Source organism: Suricata suricatta, chromosome 12 (genome assembly GCF_006229205.1).
Source record: "Suricata suricatta isolate VVHF042 chromosome 12, meerkat_22Aug2017_6uvM2_HiC, whole genome shotgun sequence".
Taxonomy (NCBI): Eukaryota; Metazoa; Chordata; class Mammalia; order Carnivora; family Herpestidae; genus Suricata; species Suricata suricatta.
The window spans coordinates 100,407,691-100,423,025 of NC_043711.1; the positions used below are offsets into that span (position 1 = coordinate 100,407,691).

Below are 15,335 nucleotides of genomic sequence, written 5' to 3' on the forward strand. Positions count from 1 at the left end.
TGGCCCGGACTAGAGAGGCACTACCTTTTGATTGGTTCACAGCCCCCCACGGCTTGAGTCACGGCTTAGGCGGTGACAGCACGCAGGCGCACTTGCCCCGTAAGGTCCCGGAAGTGGTGGCGCCAACGGCCCGCCAGGCTTTGGCCGTTCTAGCGCCTGCGGTGCCCTCCGAGATCCGACATTTATCAGCGAGACAGCATTTCCTTGGCGTCAGTCAGCGTTGTCGCGCAAGAGATTAAGTCGTAGAAGGTTAACGAACCACTCGAACGCGCCAGTAAGATGGCGAGAAGGGCTGGAGAGAGTGGGGCCGATCGATAGCGCAGTGCTCGGCGCTTCGCCCTGTGCGCGTGCGCAGTGAACGTGCGCTCGGAGCGATCGATCGGACAGAATTCGTGCCTCCATTTTTCTGGGAGAGAGCGGGAGATCGAGAGAGCCGGACTAGCGGGTACTAGCGGGCTGGGATGCATGGAGAGCGGCTGGTGAGGTCGGCGGGGGTCTTCACGGGACCCCGGGAAAGACGAGCGAGGCGGGAAGGCCCGCTAGTGAGCGGGGTGGCATGCCCCCTGAGTTGCCAGGCTCGGCCTGCACACCCCTTCCTCTTCCTCGAGGGCCTCGCTCCCACGCTCACTCCATCCCTGGTGCGCTTCTGTGGCGGGACGGTGGCGGAGCCTAGTTGGGGGTGGGGGGGTCTGTGTTCTCGCGTGGTCCCCCTTCCAGTTCCGGGTGTAAACAGTTCTAGGTCCTGCTCTTCCTGACGTCGGGCCTCACCTGCAAACTGGGGGTGGTAGTTAGGCACTTAGTGGTCCAGCGAGCGAATTATGTGAGAATTGGGAAGCGGGGCTCGTCCTTTTCTTTTTTAATCTTTGAACACCCGTGATGCTCCTGGCATGCGTGCAGAGACGGGATAGAATAGTGGTTAACTTCTGGGCAGTCCTGGCGGCCACTTGACGAGTTACTCAGCCACCTTTTGTTTTCCGTTTCCTGACCTCTTTGTGCCGTTTCCTCCACTCTGTCGTGCCCTAGTGTCGTCTGCACAAGCGTTGATTTGTGTACATTTGCTTTTTCATGTGCTTAAATACTTTGATTTCATTCAGTGAGCCAGTGCTTGTAAAGTGCTTAGTGCTTAGTAAATGTTACCAGTTGTTATTAACACCCATCAGTGCGGCACAGTGAGGACTCAGGCTCTAGGGTCAAATACCCTGAGTAACGTCCAGGCTGTGCCGTTTACAAGCCCTGTGATCCCAGGTAAGTTAACTCTCTGGGCCTCAGGTTGCCTACCTCTAAAATAGGATTAGATGCATATCCAATGAAGTGCTGCATGTCAGTTGCTTATGTGATGGGTGTTATACACCACACTGAATGTCTCATTTTAGCTAGTTTGTCATTAAGCTTTTAAGGAGCACTGCAGAAAGTCGTTAGGAACAACACAGTCTGTATTCCAGTCCTGGTTTCCGCAGGCTCGAGTCGTGAGTCCTTGGTCAAGTTATTTTCCCTCCTCGTCTTTAACAAGATGCAGGGCTTCCCTTGCGGGATGGTGTTGAGGATTCGGTGAGATAAAACATAATGAACACTCAGTGAACGTTAACTATTCTCATCAGTAGCTTCAGTTATTCTGAAAGAGTTAGAAAACGGCTCCGCACACCCCTCCTACCACACAGCCCTCCTTCTGGAATCAGACCCTGTAAGGTACGGCAATACCAGGCAGTGCTGGCATTACTGCTCGCTCCGCTCCTTTCTAGTGTTCGTCTCTCTCTCCCTCGCTCTCGTTCTTCCCCTTATGCTCTAACTTCCAATTTCTTGTCTGCCTTTGACTTCTGTTCTTGATTGCTGTCCCCCAGGCTCCTGTGCACTTCTGATAGCTGTCCACACATACGTACACATACGAGTATTGATTTTTGAAAGTTAAATTATTTCGTGTCCACCAATTGGAGGTGTTGTGTTTTTTTGCACAAACCAGAAACCATCATCCACAGTTTTCATTTTACAAGATAGAGCTTAAAAACTTGTAAACCAATCCAAGTGCACAGTCCTTTAGATTTTTGCCCTTTTTTTTTCCTCCTAAGTTTATTTATTTTGAGAGAGAGAGAGCGAGCGCGAGAGCAGGGCGAGGGAGAGAGAATCCCGAGCAGGCTCCGCAGTGTCAGCACGGAGCATGATGCAGAGCTGGAACTCAAAAACCACGAGACCACAACCTGAGCTGAAGTCAAGAGTCAGACACTTAACTGACTGAGCCACCCAGGTGCCCCTTTCCGTTTTTTATAGTTGTTTTGGCCATATCCAATTTGCCGATATTTTATTAAGCAGGTCATCTTTGAACCTGTCCAAAGCATTCAACTTGATTTAGTTTTCATCGCTTAGTGGCTTCAGGGCGCCTGGAGAAGCTCTTGATCTCAGCTCGAGTCATGATCTCACGGTTGTGAGGTTGCGCCCTGCATCAGGCTCCATGCTCTGCATGGGATTCTTCTCCCTGCCCCTCCCCTGCTCCTGGGCTCACTCGCTCTCAAATAAATAAACCTCAGAAAAAAGAAAAGAAAAGAACATGGCTGACACTAGTAACCATACAGCTTAATTGGGGGAAACAGTGGTGTCTAGACATTCACCAATAGTAGCCATCTTACCTGTTACAAAGACCAGTCCGTGTTTTCTTAACAGAAGAAATAGAAGATTCTGGGATGGCAGTAAAGAATAAAAATGGCACATGGGCCGTATGACAGAGAAGAATAGTTGATGAAAAGAAGTTCTGGAAATAGTTGCTAACATGATTTGCATAATGTCTGTGTGCTGCTGTGCTCAGTGCTCTGCGTGCACCATCTTTTTTTAGCCTTTGCTAACTTGCTTAACAGCCGAGGAACCTGACCCCAGAGGCACGAGGTCACTGACCAAAGACCCCGCAGCCCGTAGAGCCGGGGTGCAAGCCTTGCCAGTCTGCCCAGATCCCCGTGTTGCTTCTGTGATTGACTCGTGCCTCTGCCCTTCACCAGGCCTGTTTTCTCGTCCTGCAGCTGCCCAGGAAATTGCCTTCCTCTTCTCCAAGATGTACAGAACCAAAGTGGGCTTGAAGGACCGCCAGCAGCTCTACAAGCTGATCATCAGCCAGCTGCTCTATGACGGCTACATCAGCATCGCCAACGGCCTCATCAACGAGATCAAGCCGCAGTCCGTCTGTGCACCATCGGAGCAGCTCCTGCATCTCATCAAACTAGGTAGCGTGGGGGTGCAGCCTCACGGATTCCTTGATGGGCTTGCAGAGGTTTGCACAGTCAGGATTTCCTGAGATGATTTTTGTGCAGTTTTCCTGCCTAGGATGTGCCCGGTACAGTGCTAGGTACTGAGAGAGGAAGGCAAAGCCATGAAGTTCCCATGAAGATTTCAAACCTGCTCTAGCCTCAGGTTCTTCCCAAGAATTACCTGGTGCTTTCTGTCATTGTATTGTTGACTTCGGATTTCAGCTCAAATATCATCTCAGAGTCCTTTTCACTTTTTCTAAAGTAACCCACTGTTTTCTCCAGACCTCCCCAGTTAGAACAACAGACCCGTTGTCTCCGTGACTGAGTCACTATCCGAAATGCGCTTCACTGTGTCACGTTGTTTCCCACACAGTCTGCGCCTCCCCGAAAACAGACAGCAGGCACCATCGAGATCAGGATCTTCGTCTTGTTTGGCAGTAGATCCTGGTGCCTGTCTGGGTCATAGAAAGCACTCTATAAAACACAGAAGTCCCAGTATGTTCATACCCTTTGACTTTGCAATGCCAGTTTTTGTGTGGTTTTTTTACATTTTTTTAATGTTTGTTTATTTTTGAGAGAGAGAGAGAGACTTTGTAAGTGGGAGAGGGGCAGAGAGAGAGAAACACAGAATCTGAAACAGGCTCCAGGGTCTAAGCTGTCAACTCAGAGCCCAAGGCGGGGCTCAAACTTGGAAATGGTGAGATCATGACCAAAGTCAGATGCTGAACCAACTGAGCCACCCATGCACCCCCTCGGTGTTTTGTTTGTTTTGTTTTAATTTAAAAAGAAAAATTTTCATGTTTATTTTTGAGAGAAAGAGAGACAGAGCGTGAGTGGGGAAGGGGTAGAGAGAGAGGGAGACACCGAATCCAAAGCAGGCTCCAGGCTCTGAGCTGTCAGCACAGAGCCCAACACGGGGCTCAAACTCATGAGCTGTGAGATCGTGACCTGAGCCAATTTCAGATGCCCAACCACCTGAGCCCCCCAGACACCCCCTAGCAATGCCAGTTCTGAGGATTTGCTCTGAGAGAATAAAACAGAAACAACTAAAATACCCAACAACAACAAGGAATTTGTTGTGAATGTTCTTGTATCCATCAAATTCGGTCCAACAACATGATGTAGATAAACATTGCACTGGCCAGATGTGTATTCTGTTTGAGTAACTGAACACGGAAGTCACAGCATATCCTGTGGTGTGTTGTTTCAAGTATTGTTTCAAGAATTGTGACAAGTGTGCAGAGAGAAAAGTCCAGAAGAATTCATTCTACCATGCTAACTGTAATTATCTCTGAGTAACCTAATACAAGGTCATTTTTATTTTTGTGTTCATCTCTATTCCTAATTTTTCTTATATTAGTAAACATACTGTTTATATCGTATGTGAAGTTACTTTTAAATTTAAAATGCATTCTCTTGAAAAACTTCTGTGTATTTAAGTATCAACATTTTTTCAAATATTAACACCCTGTGTTAATGCTGACCGTCTGTCTTATTGAGCCCCAAAGCTGCTACCAATAGATCTCCGCACTAACAAGGTTAAAATCCAGAATGAGAGACAATGGGCAGCTTAACTACAGAAGTGCTATCTTTTAGTTTCTGTCGTTCTGGTTAAAGTGGAAAATTTCAGAAGCAAAAATTAGGGGGAGATGATAGGACCTCTTGGAGCCTGGCCTTCCCCAGGCAGCGCTACGCTGCCTTCAGTGTCGTCACTTAGAAACCCCCAGGCGGGTATACATAAGTTTGTGAGGTGTCCAGCATCGTGCAGCTCCAAGACAGAGAAAGTTGGCAAACATCTTCCCCAGTTTGGATCCACAATTTTGTCTTGAGTTTTTAAAAACTCAACGTTTTTGATTCCTTCCAGGAATGGAAAACGATGACACCGCAGTTCAGTACGCAATTGGCCGTTCAGACACGGTTGCTCCGGGCACAGGAATTGACCTGGAATTTGATGCAGACGTCCAAACCATGTCCCCAGAGGCTTCCGAGTACGAAACATGCTATGTCACATCCCACAAAGGACCCTGCCGTGTGGCTACCTACAGCCGGGATGGGCAGTTAATAGCCACCGGATCTGCTGACGCTTCCATAAAGATACTTGACACCGAAAGAATGTTGGCCAAGAGCGCCATGCCGATCGAGGTAAAGCCCCCTGTCACGCGCGTCCTGTCGGCCTCTTGTGCGCGGGGACAGTGAGAGGCCGCCTTAGAGCAGCTTTAGCGCAGCATAGTCGGGGCGTCGAGTCTCATTTTACCCCTGGGGCGTCTCTTTTCTCGTTGGTCTAGGTCATGATGAATGAGACGGCACAGCAGAACATGGAAAACCACCCGGTGATCCGAACGCTTTATGACCACGTGGATGAAGTCACATGTCTCGCCTTCCACCCAACGGAACAGATCCTTGCCTCTGGCTCAAGGGATTATACTCTCAAGTTATTTGACTATTCCAAACCATCTGCCAAAAGAGCCTTCAAATACATTCAGGTCAGGCATGTTGAGAAAGGAGCGGTACAGTTTTCCCTTAAAAACAAAGAGCTGTTACTGTAGGACCGTCTCGGGTGTGAAGTAATCTCAGGGACCATCTTCTAAAACGAAGCCAGCGGCGAGGAGCACGCCGCAGGCGGCTCGGGAATCGGGGCAGGGCACGCGGGCCCCGTGCCGCCCAGCACCCGCTTTCTCGGGTCACAGTTTCTGCAATAGGGGCTCAGAATCTGTATCATCTTTCAAGGTTGCAGATCCCCGTTCAGAGGCAGAACACAACCACTTCACCCAAGTGTCACTTGGCGGAATCGAAAAAGGATTCCGTCGAAACTAAGACGTTTACTGGAAAAGTGGCATTCCGTACCGTATTGAGTACATACTTCAGAAATGCCCATGTGTCAGTAGGGGCTTCCACCTTTGGATAATTTAACTGAGTGGTTTACCTAATATTTGGAGCTGTAGGACAGCTTAAAGCAGCCGTTCACACGTACGAGTTGTGTTTACCCACAGTCGTTAGTGTGTGGAAGTATCCGAGCTTGATGTCCGTTCTGAGTTCACCTGGTGTTCGTTTGCAAATACTGAGGCTCACTTCCACGGTTTTTGGAATATCATTATGCCAGTAAATAGTTCTTAAAATCTCCGTTCAAGTGATCCTTTCACATATTTTCCAAAATTCGTTATTTCTCCTTCTGCCTTGTAACCGCCGATCGTTATTTTATTTATTCTTTCCATCAGCCAAATACTTTGCACATTTCCTCTGCATTTAATTATTCACCAGTCACTTAATGTGTCTGTCCTGACAGGAAGCCGAAATGTTACGCTCCATCTCCTTCCATCCTTCTGGAGACTTTATACTTGTGGGGACTCAGCATCCTACGCTTCGGCTTTATGATATCAACACGTTTCAGTGTTTTGTCTCTTGCAACCCTCAAGACCAGCACACCGACGCCATTTGCTCCGTGAACTACAACCCCAGCGCCAACATGTACGTGACCGGCAGCAAGGACGGCTGCATCAAGCTGTGGGACGGCGTCTCGAATCGATGCATCACGACTTTCGAGAAAGCGCACGACGGCGCTGAAGTCTGTTCTGCCATCTTCTCCAAAAATTCCAAATACATTCTCTCCAGCGGAAAAGACTCTGTAGCTAAACTTTGGGAGATCTCAACGGGACGGACGCTGGTCAGATACACAGGTACGCCAGGAGTTGCTGTGACTGAACGTTTCCGTAGCGTTCCCTGCTTTCCAGAACTCTTAAATCCCCACAAGAGAGCCACACGTTAGATGTATGCGGTGAGCAAGGCGGATGTTCTCCCCCGTTTAAATAAACCAAGGCTTAGGGATTACGTAGTTTAGCCAAGGCTGCAGTTGGTGAGAGCTAGAAATAGAACCTTGGTTTCCGGACTGTGTTCTTCTCGTGCGTTACAGCTTACACTAGATGTGATTCCATGCCAGTGACGTCTCCGAGCCTGGCGGTCCACTCGGAGACCAGTGGTCTGCCCTTTCCCCTCGCAGACATGGAAGCAGTCCAGGGAAAAGCCCGAGTCAGTGGCCCTCAGGAAGCATGCGCGTTAGGGAAGGAAGGCAGAGAGGGAAGTTCTTGGCCTTTCGTAAGAGAGCACAGGTGCCCTGACAGTTACGTGGTCGTGACTCTTGTCAGAATACTGTCTAATTCTTTTTTCTCGGGGCAGCAAAGGCTGTTGTTTGGTAGAAAACTTCCAGGAAGCTTCAGCCAGTTTCCCCTGCTGTGAGATGTTTGTGTCACACGCCAAATTCACCAGGACCAGAACTTTGAAACTCTGCAGTAACGCAGTGCCGTTGTAAGGGCTCAGCTGCTAACGGTAATCACTTCTCCTTCTGGAGAAGACCGAAGAGTTGGAGACTTCTGAACCACTAGGGTGCAGCATAAGCCACATGACGTCCATGTCCTGGTGACAGTTTGCGTCCTGCAGCCATCTCTGGTGTCTGACGCAGACCAGACGGTCCGTACAACTAGCAGGTCTTAGGAAGAGACGTTTTTGTCCTAATTCTTGGTCACTTTGTCAAAACACTTTCATAGGGAGCTGTTTTGAAACTTTTTCTCTAATTATTACGGTTAAAGGACTGTGTGCTTGTTGCAAAAAGCAGATACAAAAGTGATCAGAGCCGAAGTGGGAGAGCCTGGTCCATCCTCAGCAGTGACAGCCACTGAGTGTGGTGGGGGGCAGGGGAGGGTGCGCGCTAGACCCTCACGGGGCGTCTTAGACCTGTCCTGTCCTGTGATGAGTGGCAGCGTGGTTTCTAATTCACAGGCTAAGACCCTGTCATTTCAGCATGTTGGGGTCTGTGTTTCCAGTTTTAAGGTTTAGATAGAATTGAATGGGTTTTTGAAATAAAGGAGGACAAGGAAAAGCGCTCAAGCATTAGGAATTGCAGTGTGAAAAATTCAGAACACTGAATGAAATGCTGAACTAGGGACACGAGGTAGCGTGGACAGCGGACACATGTCAGATGCTGGGCAGTGAGCTCAGGGAGGGAGAGATGATCACCGGTTCTCTGAACCTAAGAAATGCGCACGGAAGTATCTTTTTCTGCTCCGCAGATGGTAGGGATTTGAAAGATCGATATTCTCTTGTATTGAACAACATTTGGGGAAGTTAAATATTTTGTTGTTAAGGAGTGTTGATTGGAAACTTTCTAAAGGGGAGGTTGGTGTCCTGTATCAAATTTTTCAGCATATGTGTCTATTTTGGACTCAGAAATTCAGCCTAAAAAGGTTGTTAGCAAGCATGTCCACACGCACACACAGAAGTCCGCCCCGACGTGTGGAGCCGGCGGGCGTTAGAGACGGCAGAGCGTGCACGCTCTTGTCCCGCGGCCTTTAAAAATAAATACAGGAGCGTCTGTGACATGAGCGCCGCCGGACGTGCCCGAGACCTCCCGCCAGTCCTCGCAGCCAGCTGTGGGTTGGTGCGGTCGGGTCCCCCAGGGAACGGAAGAGAACGTTAAGGCTTCAAGGTGCTGTGTGATCTGCCCGTGTTCGTGTCGCCGGTGAGCCTGAGCCCGGATCCGACGCCAGCGCCTGTGTTTTTATCCATTAAACGGTATCCGTGTATAGGTCTCTCCTGCTGCGGAACCGAGGTGGCGGGCAATGTGAGCTCTGATTTACATACTATGTAAATTCACAAATGCTGCGCCGAGTTCAGAGACATGTAGAGAGGACAGTCACCAAAATACTGACCCTGGGTGTCGAATTATTAGGTAGTTTTTCTTTTTTTACACTTTATATGATATTTTAAGCATAAAATCTGTATTTTCGTCGTCAGAAAAAAGTCGAGAGCTTCTCTTTGGAGAGCAGGTACTCAGACATCCCAGCGGTTCTGTTCTAGGGAGTGAATCCTGAGGAAGTAGTGTGTTCTGTATGAAGAATCTGTCACAGTGTTACTCGCGACCAGATGCAAACTGAGTGCCCGACGGGAATGACTAGATAGTGATGGTGCTTCCGACAGTTCTGTGGTCTGCAGCCAGTAAGAAAACCAGGAAGAATGTACCTAACAAAAGTGGGTTTAAACTATGACCAAAAAGACCTATATAACATGGCATCAATTTTCTATTTTATTATTACTTTTTTAATGTTTTATTTATTTTTGGGAGAGAGCGAGGACACGAGAGGAGGAGGGGCTGAGAGTGAGGAGGACACGGGGTCCAGAGGGGCGCTCAGCACAGAGCGTTCGTGTGGAGCATGAACTCCCGAACCGTGAGCCAAGTTGGACACTCGACAACTGAGCCACCCAGGCGCCCCTGTATTTTTTTTCCTTTTTTTTTTTTTAATGTTTGTTTATTTTTGAGAGACAGAGAGAGACAGCTTGAGCAGGGGAGGGTCACAGAGAGAGGGAGACACAGATTCCAAAGACAGGCTCCAGGCTCTGAGCTGTCAGCACAGAGCCCGACGTGGGGCTCGAGCCCACAAACGGTGAGATCGTGACCTGAGCCAAAGCTGGACGCTCACCCGACTGAGCCCCCCAGGCGCCCCATTTTTTTTTAAGCTGTCCCTACACCTGGAAGTACATCAGAACCATGGTGGCGCCCGAGGAGGTAGGTGGCCGGCGACTTACCTCTGTGTGCTTCCCTGGAGGGCCCCAGATTACACAATAAGTGTCATACTTCCCGTTTTCTGCTGCTGTCTTCACACCGACAGGATGACAGACAAACGCCCTGGGCGGCTGACCCTGCCCCTCCGCCCCTAACGTCTCGTGTCTGTGCAGGTGCGGGCCTGAGCGGGCGGCAGGTGCACCGGACGCAGGCCGTGTTCAACCACACCGAGGACTACGTGCTGCTGCCGGACGAGAGGACCATCAGCCTGTGCTGCTGGGACTCGCGCACCGCCGAGCGCCGGAACCTGCTCTCCCTGGGCCACAACAACATCGTGCGCTGCATCGTGCACTCGCCCACCAACCCCGGCTTCATGACGTGCAGCGACGACTTCCGCGCCCGCTTCTGGTACCGGCGGTCGACCACGGACTAGCCCGCCCGCCTTCCCGCGCCCCCCTCCCCCCCGCGTCCCGTCACCAGGTCACCAGCTCCGGCAGCGCCTCGCCGCACCATCTGGCGGCCGCGCTGCCACCTGTCCATCCTCGGATTTGTCCAGAGGATCCTCTTTTAGCTCGATGTAGAATCATGGTGGGAAAGTTGGAAGCGCAGATCCGTGCGGCGGCTCGCATCCCCTGATTCTTCCAGCGGGAGTCTCCCCGCTTTTGTGGACACGGGACTCGCCGCGCGCCTGGGCTCTCTTGACCGTTCGAGGAAGGAAAGCGTGCTGCCGTGCTCTCTAGATCTCAAGTGGGTCTGTCGTGAGGGGTTTTCCCCCGGTTCTGTCCGCTCCGTGCCTCGTCTGCACCCCCCTTTGTACCTCCCTTCAGAACACGGCTGTGGCAGGTGGGCAGCCGGCGGCCGGGGCGTCAGAGCACTGGGCCACTTCCGCCAGTTCTGGCCTACACCGGTACGTCCTGATAATAAAGCTCAGATCTGCAACTTCAGTGTTCTCCCTTTTTCACTTCGATAAAATTAACAGCCGGTTTTCCCTGAAGATTTCTAGGAGACGCATCTTCCGCCATGCCTCCCACCGCCTTTGGGCACCCGCAGTGCTGGTCTTCGGTAAAGATTTCCGATAAGGTTACCCCGCGGATGGGCCGCGCCTCGGAGATAAAGCCAACCCAGTCCGCGCGCGGCGAGCCCGCTGCCCAAGTGATTACTGTCGACTGACCTCGTCCTTGGATCGTTTTAAATCTCATCTTTCGGTTCTTTTCAGCGTAAGTCGTTTCCTGCTCATCGTGGATGCACGTGACAACTGTGTTCTTGGAAGAGTTTTTGCAATCAACCATCCGATTGGGGTTTTCTCTTTCTTGAAACTTTACAGAAAGTGATGGCATTTCTCTGGATTCAGCTCAAGCTCGGTCAGGGAGCCCTCACCTCCCCCTGAACGATAGACTTTGGTTGATATTTATCCCCAAATGCAAATCCCTCATGATCTGCATTCTAGGAATACCTAGAAATATAATCTAGGATCATTTGATAGAGATATTAAATAGATTAAAGTTAAAGGAATTGTTTCATGTTATAGGAACTTTCAAATCTTCTGAAGTTTATTGCCTGAAGAGTCTGTGTCGGTCATCCTCTGTACGGATCATTTCGATTCTTTGGGCTGTGGACCCTTTTAAGCATTCTTACGGTGTTAAGTCCGTTTTCCTTCAGGTTTCCGAAGAGCTATATTTTTGAGGCTGTACTGAGTTTAGATTTATTTCTGTTTTGCGCCCTGATTCTCTAGTATTTGCCCTCGGCCGTCTGTGGATGCCACTTTTGTACGCTGAGGACAGACCTACTGAGTAGGAACTAGGAAACCGTTCCATACAGAAATTACCAACCAGAAGTCCTCACTTCTTTTTCTGACTTCCTTTTGCCTTCAGTGTGTGAGATCACAGCAGAGACTGAACATTTCTGCGTTCCTCTGCTCTGACACGTGCGCCCGAATGACCACATCGCATTCCCGACTTAAGTTCCACGGGGTCTTTTTAACCGTTCATGAATTTAAACAATTATGCCTGCTGTTTCCAGTTTCTGGAATAGTCTCAGCCATGGATCTGAAGTCCCAGGACTTCTGTCTACAAGATCAAGATACTTTGTGTTTCCAAACTAGACACATTTTTTCTTTTAAAAATCACACTAACATTCTGAACTGGTAAGAACACCAGGAATGTTACATGGACTCAGTGTCAGCTTGTCACTAACTGTCCACATAGCCCCCTGGCTTTAACGGTGAATAACAGGAACTTAGAATTTCTATGTTATTTTTTAAATATATGTGATTTCTAAAATAAACTTTTTGTATATAATGATAATTTAAAACTAGTTCTTTTTTTTTTGGACCTTCCTTTGGATGTCTGTGTGTTTGAACACATATTCTCAAACAGCAGTCATGACCTTGGACTGGAACCTTTCACACTTTTCATCCTAGAAGTCGGATTTTTAGAGCAGCGGATTCCCTTTACCCATGTATCTCTTCTACGAATTTAAAAGCTAAAAAATGTAAGTAAAGTATAATTCCATTTCTTTTGATGATTCAAAGACCTCAGTCTTTTGCCTTAAAACTTGGTCTCCCTTCGGAGGGGCAGTGACGGGCAGAGGAGGCTGGCGGAGCCATGACCGACTTGTGAGCAGGAAGCAGGTCATTTCCGTGCTTCCTTTTCTTTGATTCAGGTGCCTCATCAAAATCGTCCCCAACATGCACTCAATCAATGAAGTGCTTTCTTTTTTTTTTTAAACATAGCATGATAGAAACAGATTTGGGGGAAGAGGAAGGGCATTTACTTTTGAGGGGAGACTTCTGTTTCTGAATATACAGTGGACAAGATACTCAGCCCTTTCGGTATGCACCCACCTAGACCTTATTTTTAATCTCTAAATAGATGGCTGAGCTAGCAAGTTCTCAGGCAATTCCTGGGTGGCAAAAACAACCAGAAGGCACAAATCTAGACAGGACCGACGGGGCATCCAGTTGAACCAAGGACATCTGTCGCTCCCCTGAAGCCTAATGATTTCTGATCTCCAGCCACACAGGGGGAGCTTTGATGAGACCTAGAAAGAAAGCCCAGAACCCAAAAGGTACCCCCCAAAAAGCCCTGCATCCGGGAAAGAGGACCCATGCCTGCCCAGCCCTGGCTCAGGCTTGTGGGAAAGGTCGTCTGAGAATCCCACCTACAAGCTATTTGTCCGGATAGGGTAGGACCACTTGCAGCACCTATGTGGCTTGGAGAAAAGCAAGCTGAGAATTTAAAGTGGCTCCTGTCGACGGTGGCCAAGAACCCCCGAGAGAAGCCCGCACAAGTTGAGGAAGAACACCTCTTCCCCCGCCAGCCCCTGGCCTCCCAGATACAACTCTAAAATCATGGGCTCATGTCAAGTATGTGAGCAAACAGCCACCGTGGTGAGAAGCAGGAGAAACTAGACATGAGAGTCACTTGGAGACTTGGAATTCCCAGATGCACAGGAAGATCTCAGGATTGAGGACTGAGGGACGTTAGGAAGTGACCGAGGGACTGACACAACAGCACCACCTTTTGGAAAACGGTCCTTTCTATCGCTTGCATTCCTCCGGCCTTTCCCTGGAGCTTTCCTCTGCCTTCCGACCCCGTGGTGCGCGCTCTAACCCGTGAAGCCTCTCTCTCTCCCACTCACCATTTGGCGAATCTACTCTTCGCCTTCTGGCTGCTCGCCCCGTGATGACACGTCGGCCTGGGCACCGCTTTCTGCTCTGGGCTTCCTGCTCCCTGTTAACCCCCAGCCTTCGCCCGGTGGCCCCCTCCACACCCGAAACACTTCCTTTGCATCCTGGGTCTCAGGTGTTGCTCTGATTCCTCTTCACTCTCAACCTTGGGACCAAAATCCAGGCTGTGGAGCCGAGTCGTCGCTGGCGGTTGTTGGGAGCCGCAGAACCCCGGTCTTGCCCGTTTTATCTGCACATGAGGGGTTTAGCTGAGCTTGTTGACAGTTGGTGACATTCTACTTTGACCAAAAGAGCTGTATTAGAGTCGGCCTTCATGAGGTTACAACCTACCGGATTATCAGATAATTTAAAAACCGTGCAGTCTGACGTTTCCTGCCGAGGCTTTACTGCTCTGGACATTGCTCACCTGGTGTCCAGCCGCACGTTAAAAAGTCAGGTGTTGGGGCGCCTGGGTGGCTCAGCTGGTTAAGCATCAGACCCTTGATTTGGGCTCAGGTCATGATCTCATGGGTCACGGGCTCAGGCCCCATGTCAGGCTCCACGGTGACTGTGCGGAGCCTGCTTGGGATTCTCCCTCTCCTCTCTGCCCTCCCCCACCCCCGAAACAGATAAACATTAAAAAACAAAAAAAGTCAGGTATTGAGTACTAGCCTTCAAAGATTGCCCTCAGAGAGCTTGATGGCTAAACGTCCAAGTGAAAACACAGTAAGGCATACCGCTCAACAGTCCCTGTACAAAGGGATCTACGTTCCCACACGTTTATTAGGAGCTACAGGAGTGAAGTGATCAGACGCCCTATGTTTTGAAGAGAAAATTCGTCCAAAATACCGTTCTCAGTAGGATTTTTCAAGGGGGAAAATTACCACGTTAGAGTCCCTCAGCCTCGGTTCCCTTGAACTCTAGCTGTTCCAACTTTGTCAATGGGATATTACGAAAGCCACCCGATTTCCTAGAATAGTGACATCTTGCAGTGTTTGTGCACAGAAGGACGCATCTGCCTTAAGAAGTAAATACGAACGTCTAGGAGCTTTTTCATTCAGAAAAATGACCAAACTGAAGAGCCAAGCCCCTCATTCACAAACTACCACACGAGGTGCCCGCATAGGAGTGAGTCTGTTTCACTGCAGGATCAGACCTATGGCTTTTGTGTCTTCATTCTTTTGTTGTTGTTGTTGTTGTTGTGGTTTTGGTTTTGGTTTAGGTTTTGAGAACAAGAGCGGTGGGGAGGGGGAGGGAGAGAGAACCTTAAGCTCCACACCCAGTGCGGAGCCCAACCCAGGGCTCCATCCCATGACCCTGAGATCATGACTGAGCCAAAACCAAGAGTTAGACGCTCAACTAAGCCACCCAGATGCCTCTACCTCCTGTTTTTTTAATTTAGGTTGTTTCCACCCCCCCCCAAAAAGGAGGAGGAGAAATGCAAATCATAGCATTCCAATTTGTATTGGGAACGCCAGGTCAGCCCTTCCGTATTGGGAGGATTCCCTGTCAGAAGTTTGCCAAGTTCAAACTGGACCAGGTGTGAAGTCTACCTTTTTTCTAAGTGACTTGAATCTGGATTCTGCCACAGTCACATCACCCTATGACGTTGAGCAAGTTTGTCCATCCTTTCTTTTTTGCTTTTTTCCAGATATATGCAAGAGTCAGTCATCCAGGAAAACAGCAGTGGCCAGGGGCCAGGAAATGAGGAGTGGCCACCAGTGGGTATGGGGTTTCTTTCTAGGCTGGTGAAATACTCGCAAGTTAGGTAATGGTGATGGCTGCACGACTCTGAAGATACTAAAAAACACTGAATTGAACTCTTTAAAAAAAAGGATGAGTTTTGTGGCATGTGAATTACATCTTAATAAAGTTTTATTTTTTTAATTCA

The 15,335-nt window shown here is 49.3% G+C and overlaps 1 protein-coding gene across 5 annotated transcripts; it reads left to right on the forward strand.

Annotated features, from left to right (window-relative positions):
* Positions 1 to 117: 117 nt before the first annotated feature.
* CSTF1 (cleavage stimulation factor subunit 1) lies at positions 118 to 12,080 on the forward strand. 5 transcript variants are annotated; one of them, XR_003900906.1, is made up of 7 exons: positions 491 to 638; positions 3,003 to 3,203; positions 5,092 to 5,369; positions 5,513 to 5,710; positions 6,511 to 6,901; positions 9,951 to 10,684; positions 10,773 to 12,080. XR_003900906.1 is itself a non-coding variant. In XM_029916890.1 (6 exons), exons 2-6 carry the CDS (start codon positions 3,035 to 3,037, stop codon positions 10,208 to 10,210), a joined length of 1,296 nt encoding a protein of 431 aa, XP_029772750.1. In that variant the 5' UTR covers positions 118 to 484; positions 3,003 to 3,034; the 3' UTR covers positions 10,211 to 12,080. The 5 variants fall into 5 exon arrangements, 4 of the variants coding, with proteins under 4 accessions (XP_029772750.1, XP_029772751.1, XP_029772749.1 ...); XM_029916890.1 differs by lacking the exon at positions 491 to 638 and adding an exon at positions 118 to 484 and having other exon boundaries at positions 9,951 to 12,080; XM_029916891.1 differs by lacking the exon at positions 491 to 638 and adding an exon at positions 118 to 479 and having other exon boundaries at positions 9,951 to 12,080.
* The last annotated feature ends 3,255 nt before the right edge of the window (positions 12,081 to 15,335 follow it).

Bases quoted from the DNA above. Each gene is read 5' to 3' on its own strand.
- CSTF1 (XM_029916888.1), top strand. From the start codon at position 557: ATGCCCCCTGAGTTGCCAGGCTCGGCCTGCACACCCCTTCCTCTTCCT. The intron at 639-3,002 runs GTGCGCTTCTGT...CTCGTCCTGCAG, and splicing joins CCACGCTCACTCCATCCCTG to CTGCCCAGGAAATTGCCTTC. The intron at 5,370-5,512 runs GTAAAGCCCCCT...TCGTTGGTCTAG, and splicing joins AGAGCGCCATGCCGATCGAG to GTCATGATGAATGAGACGGC.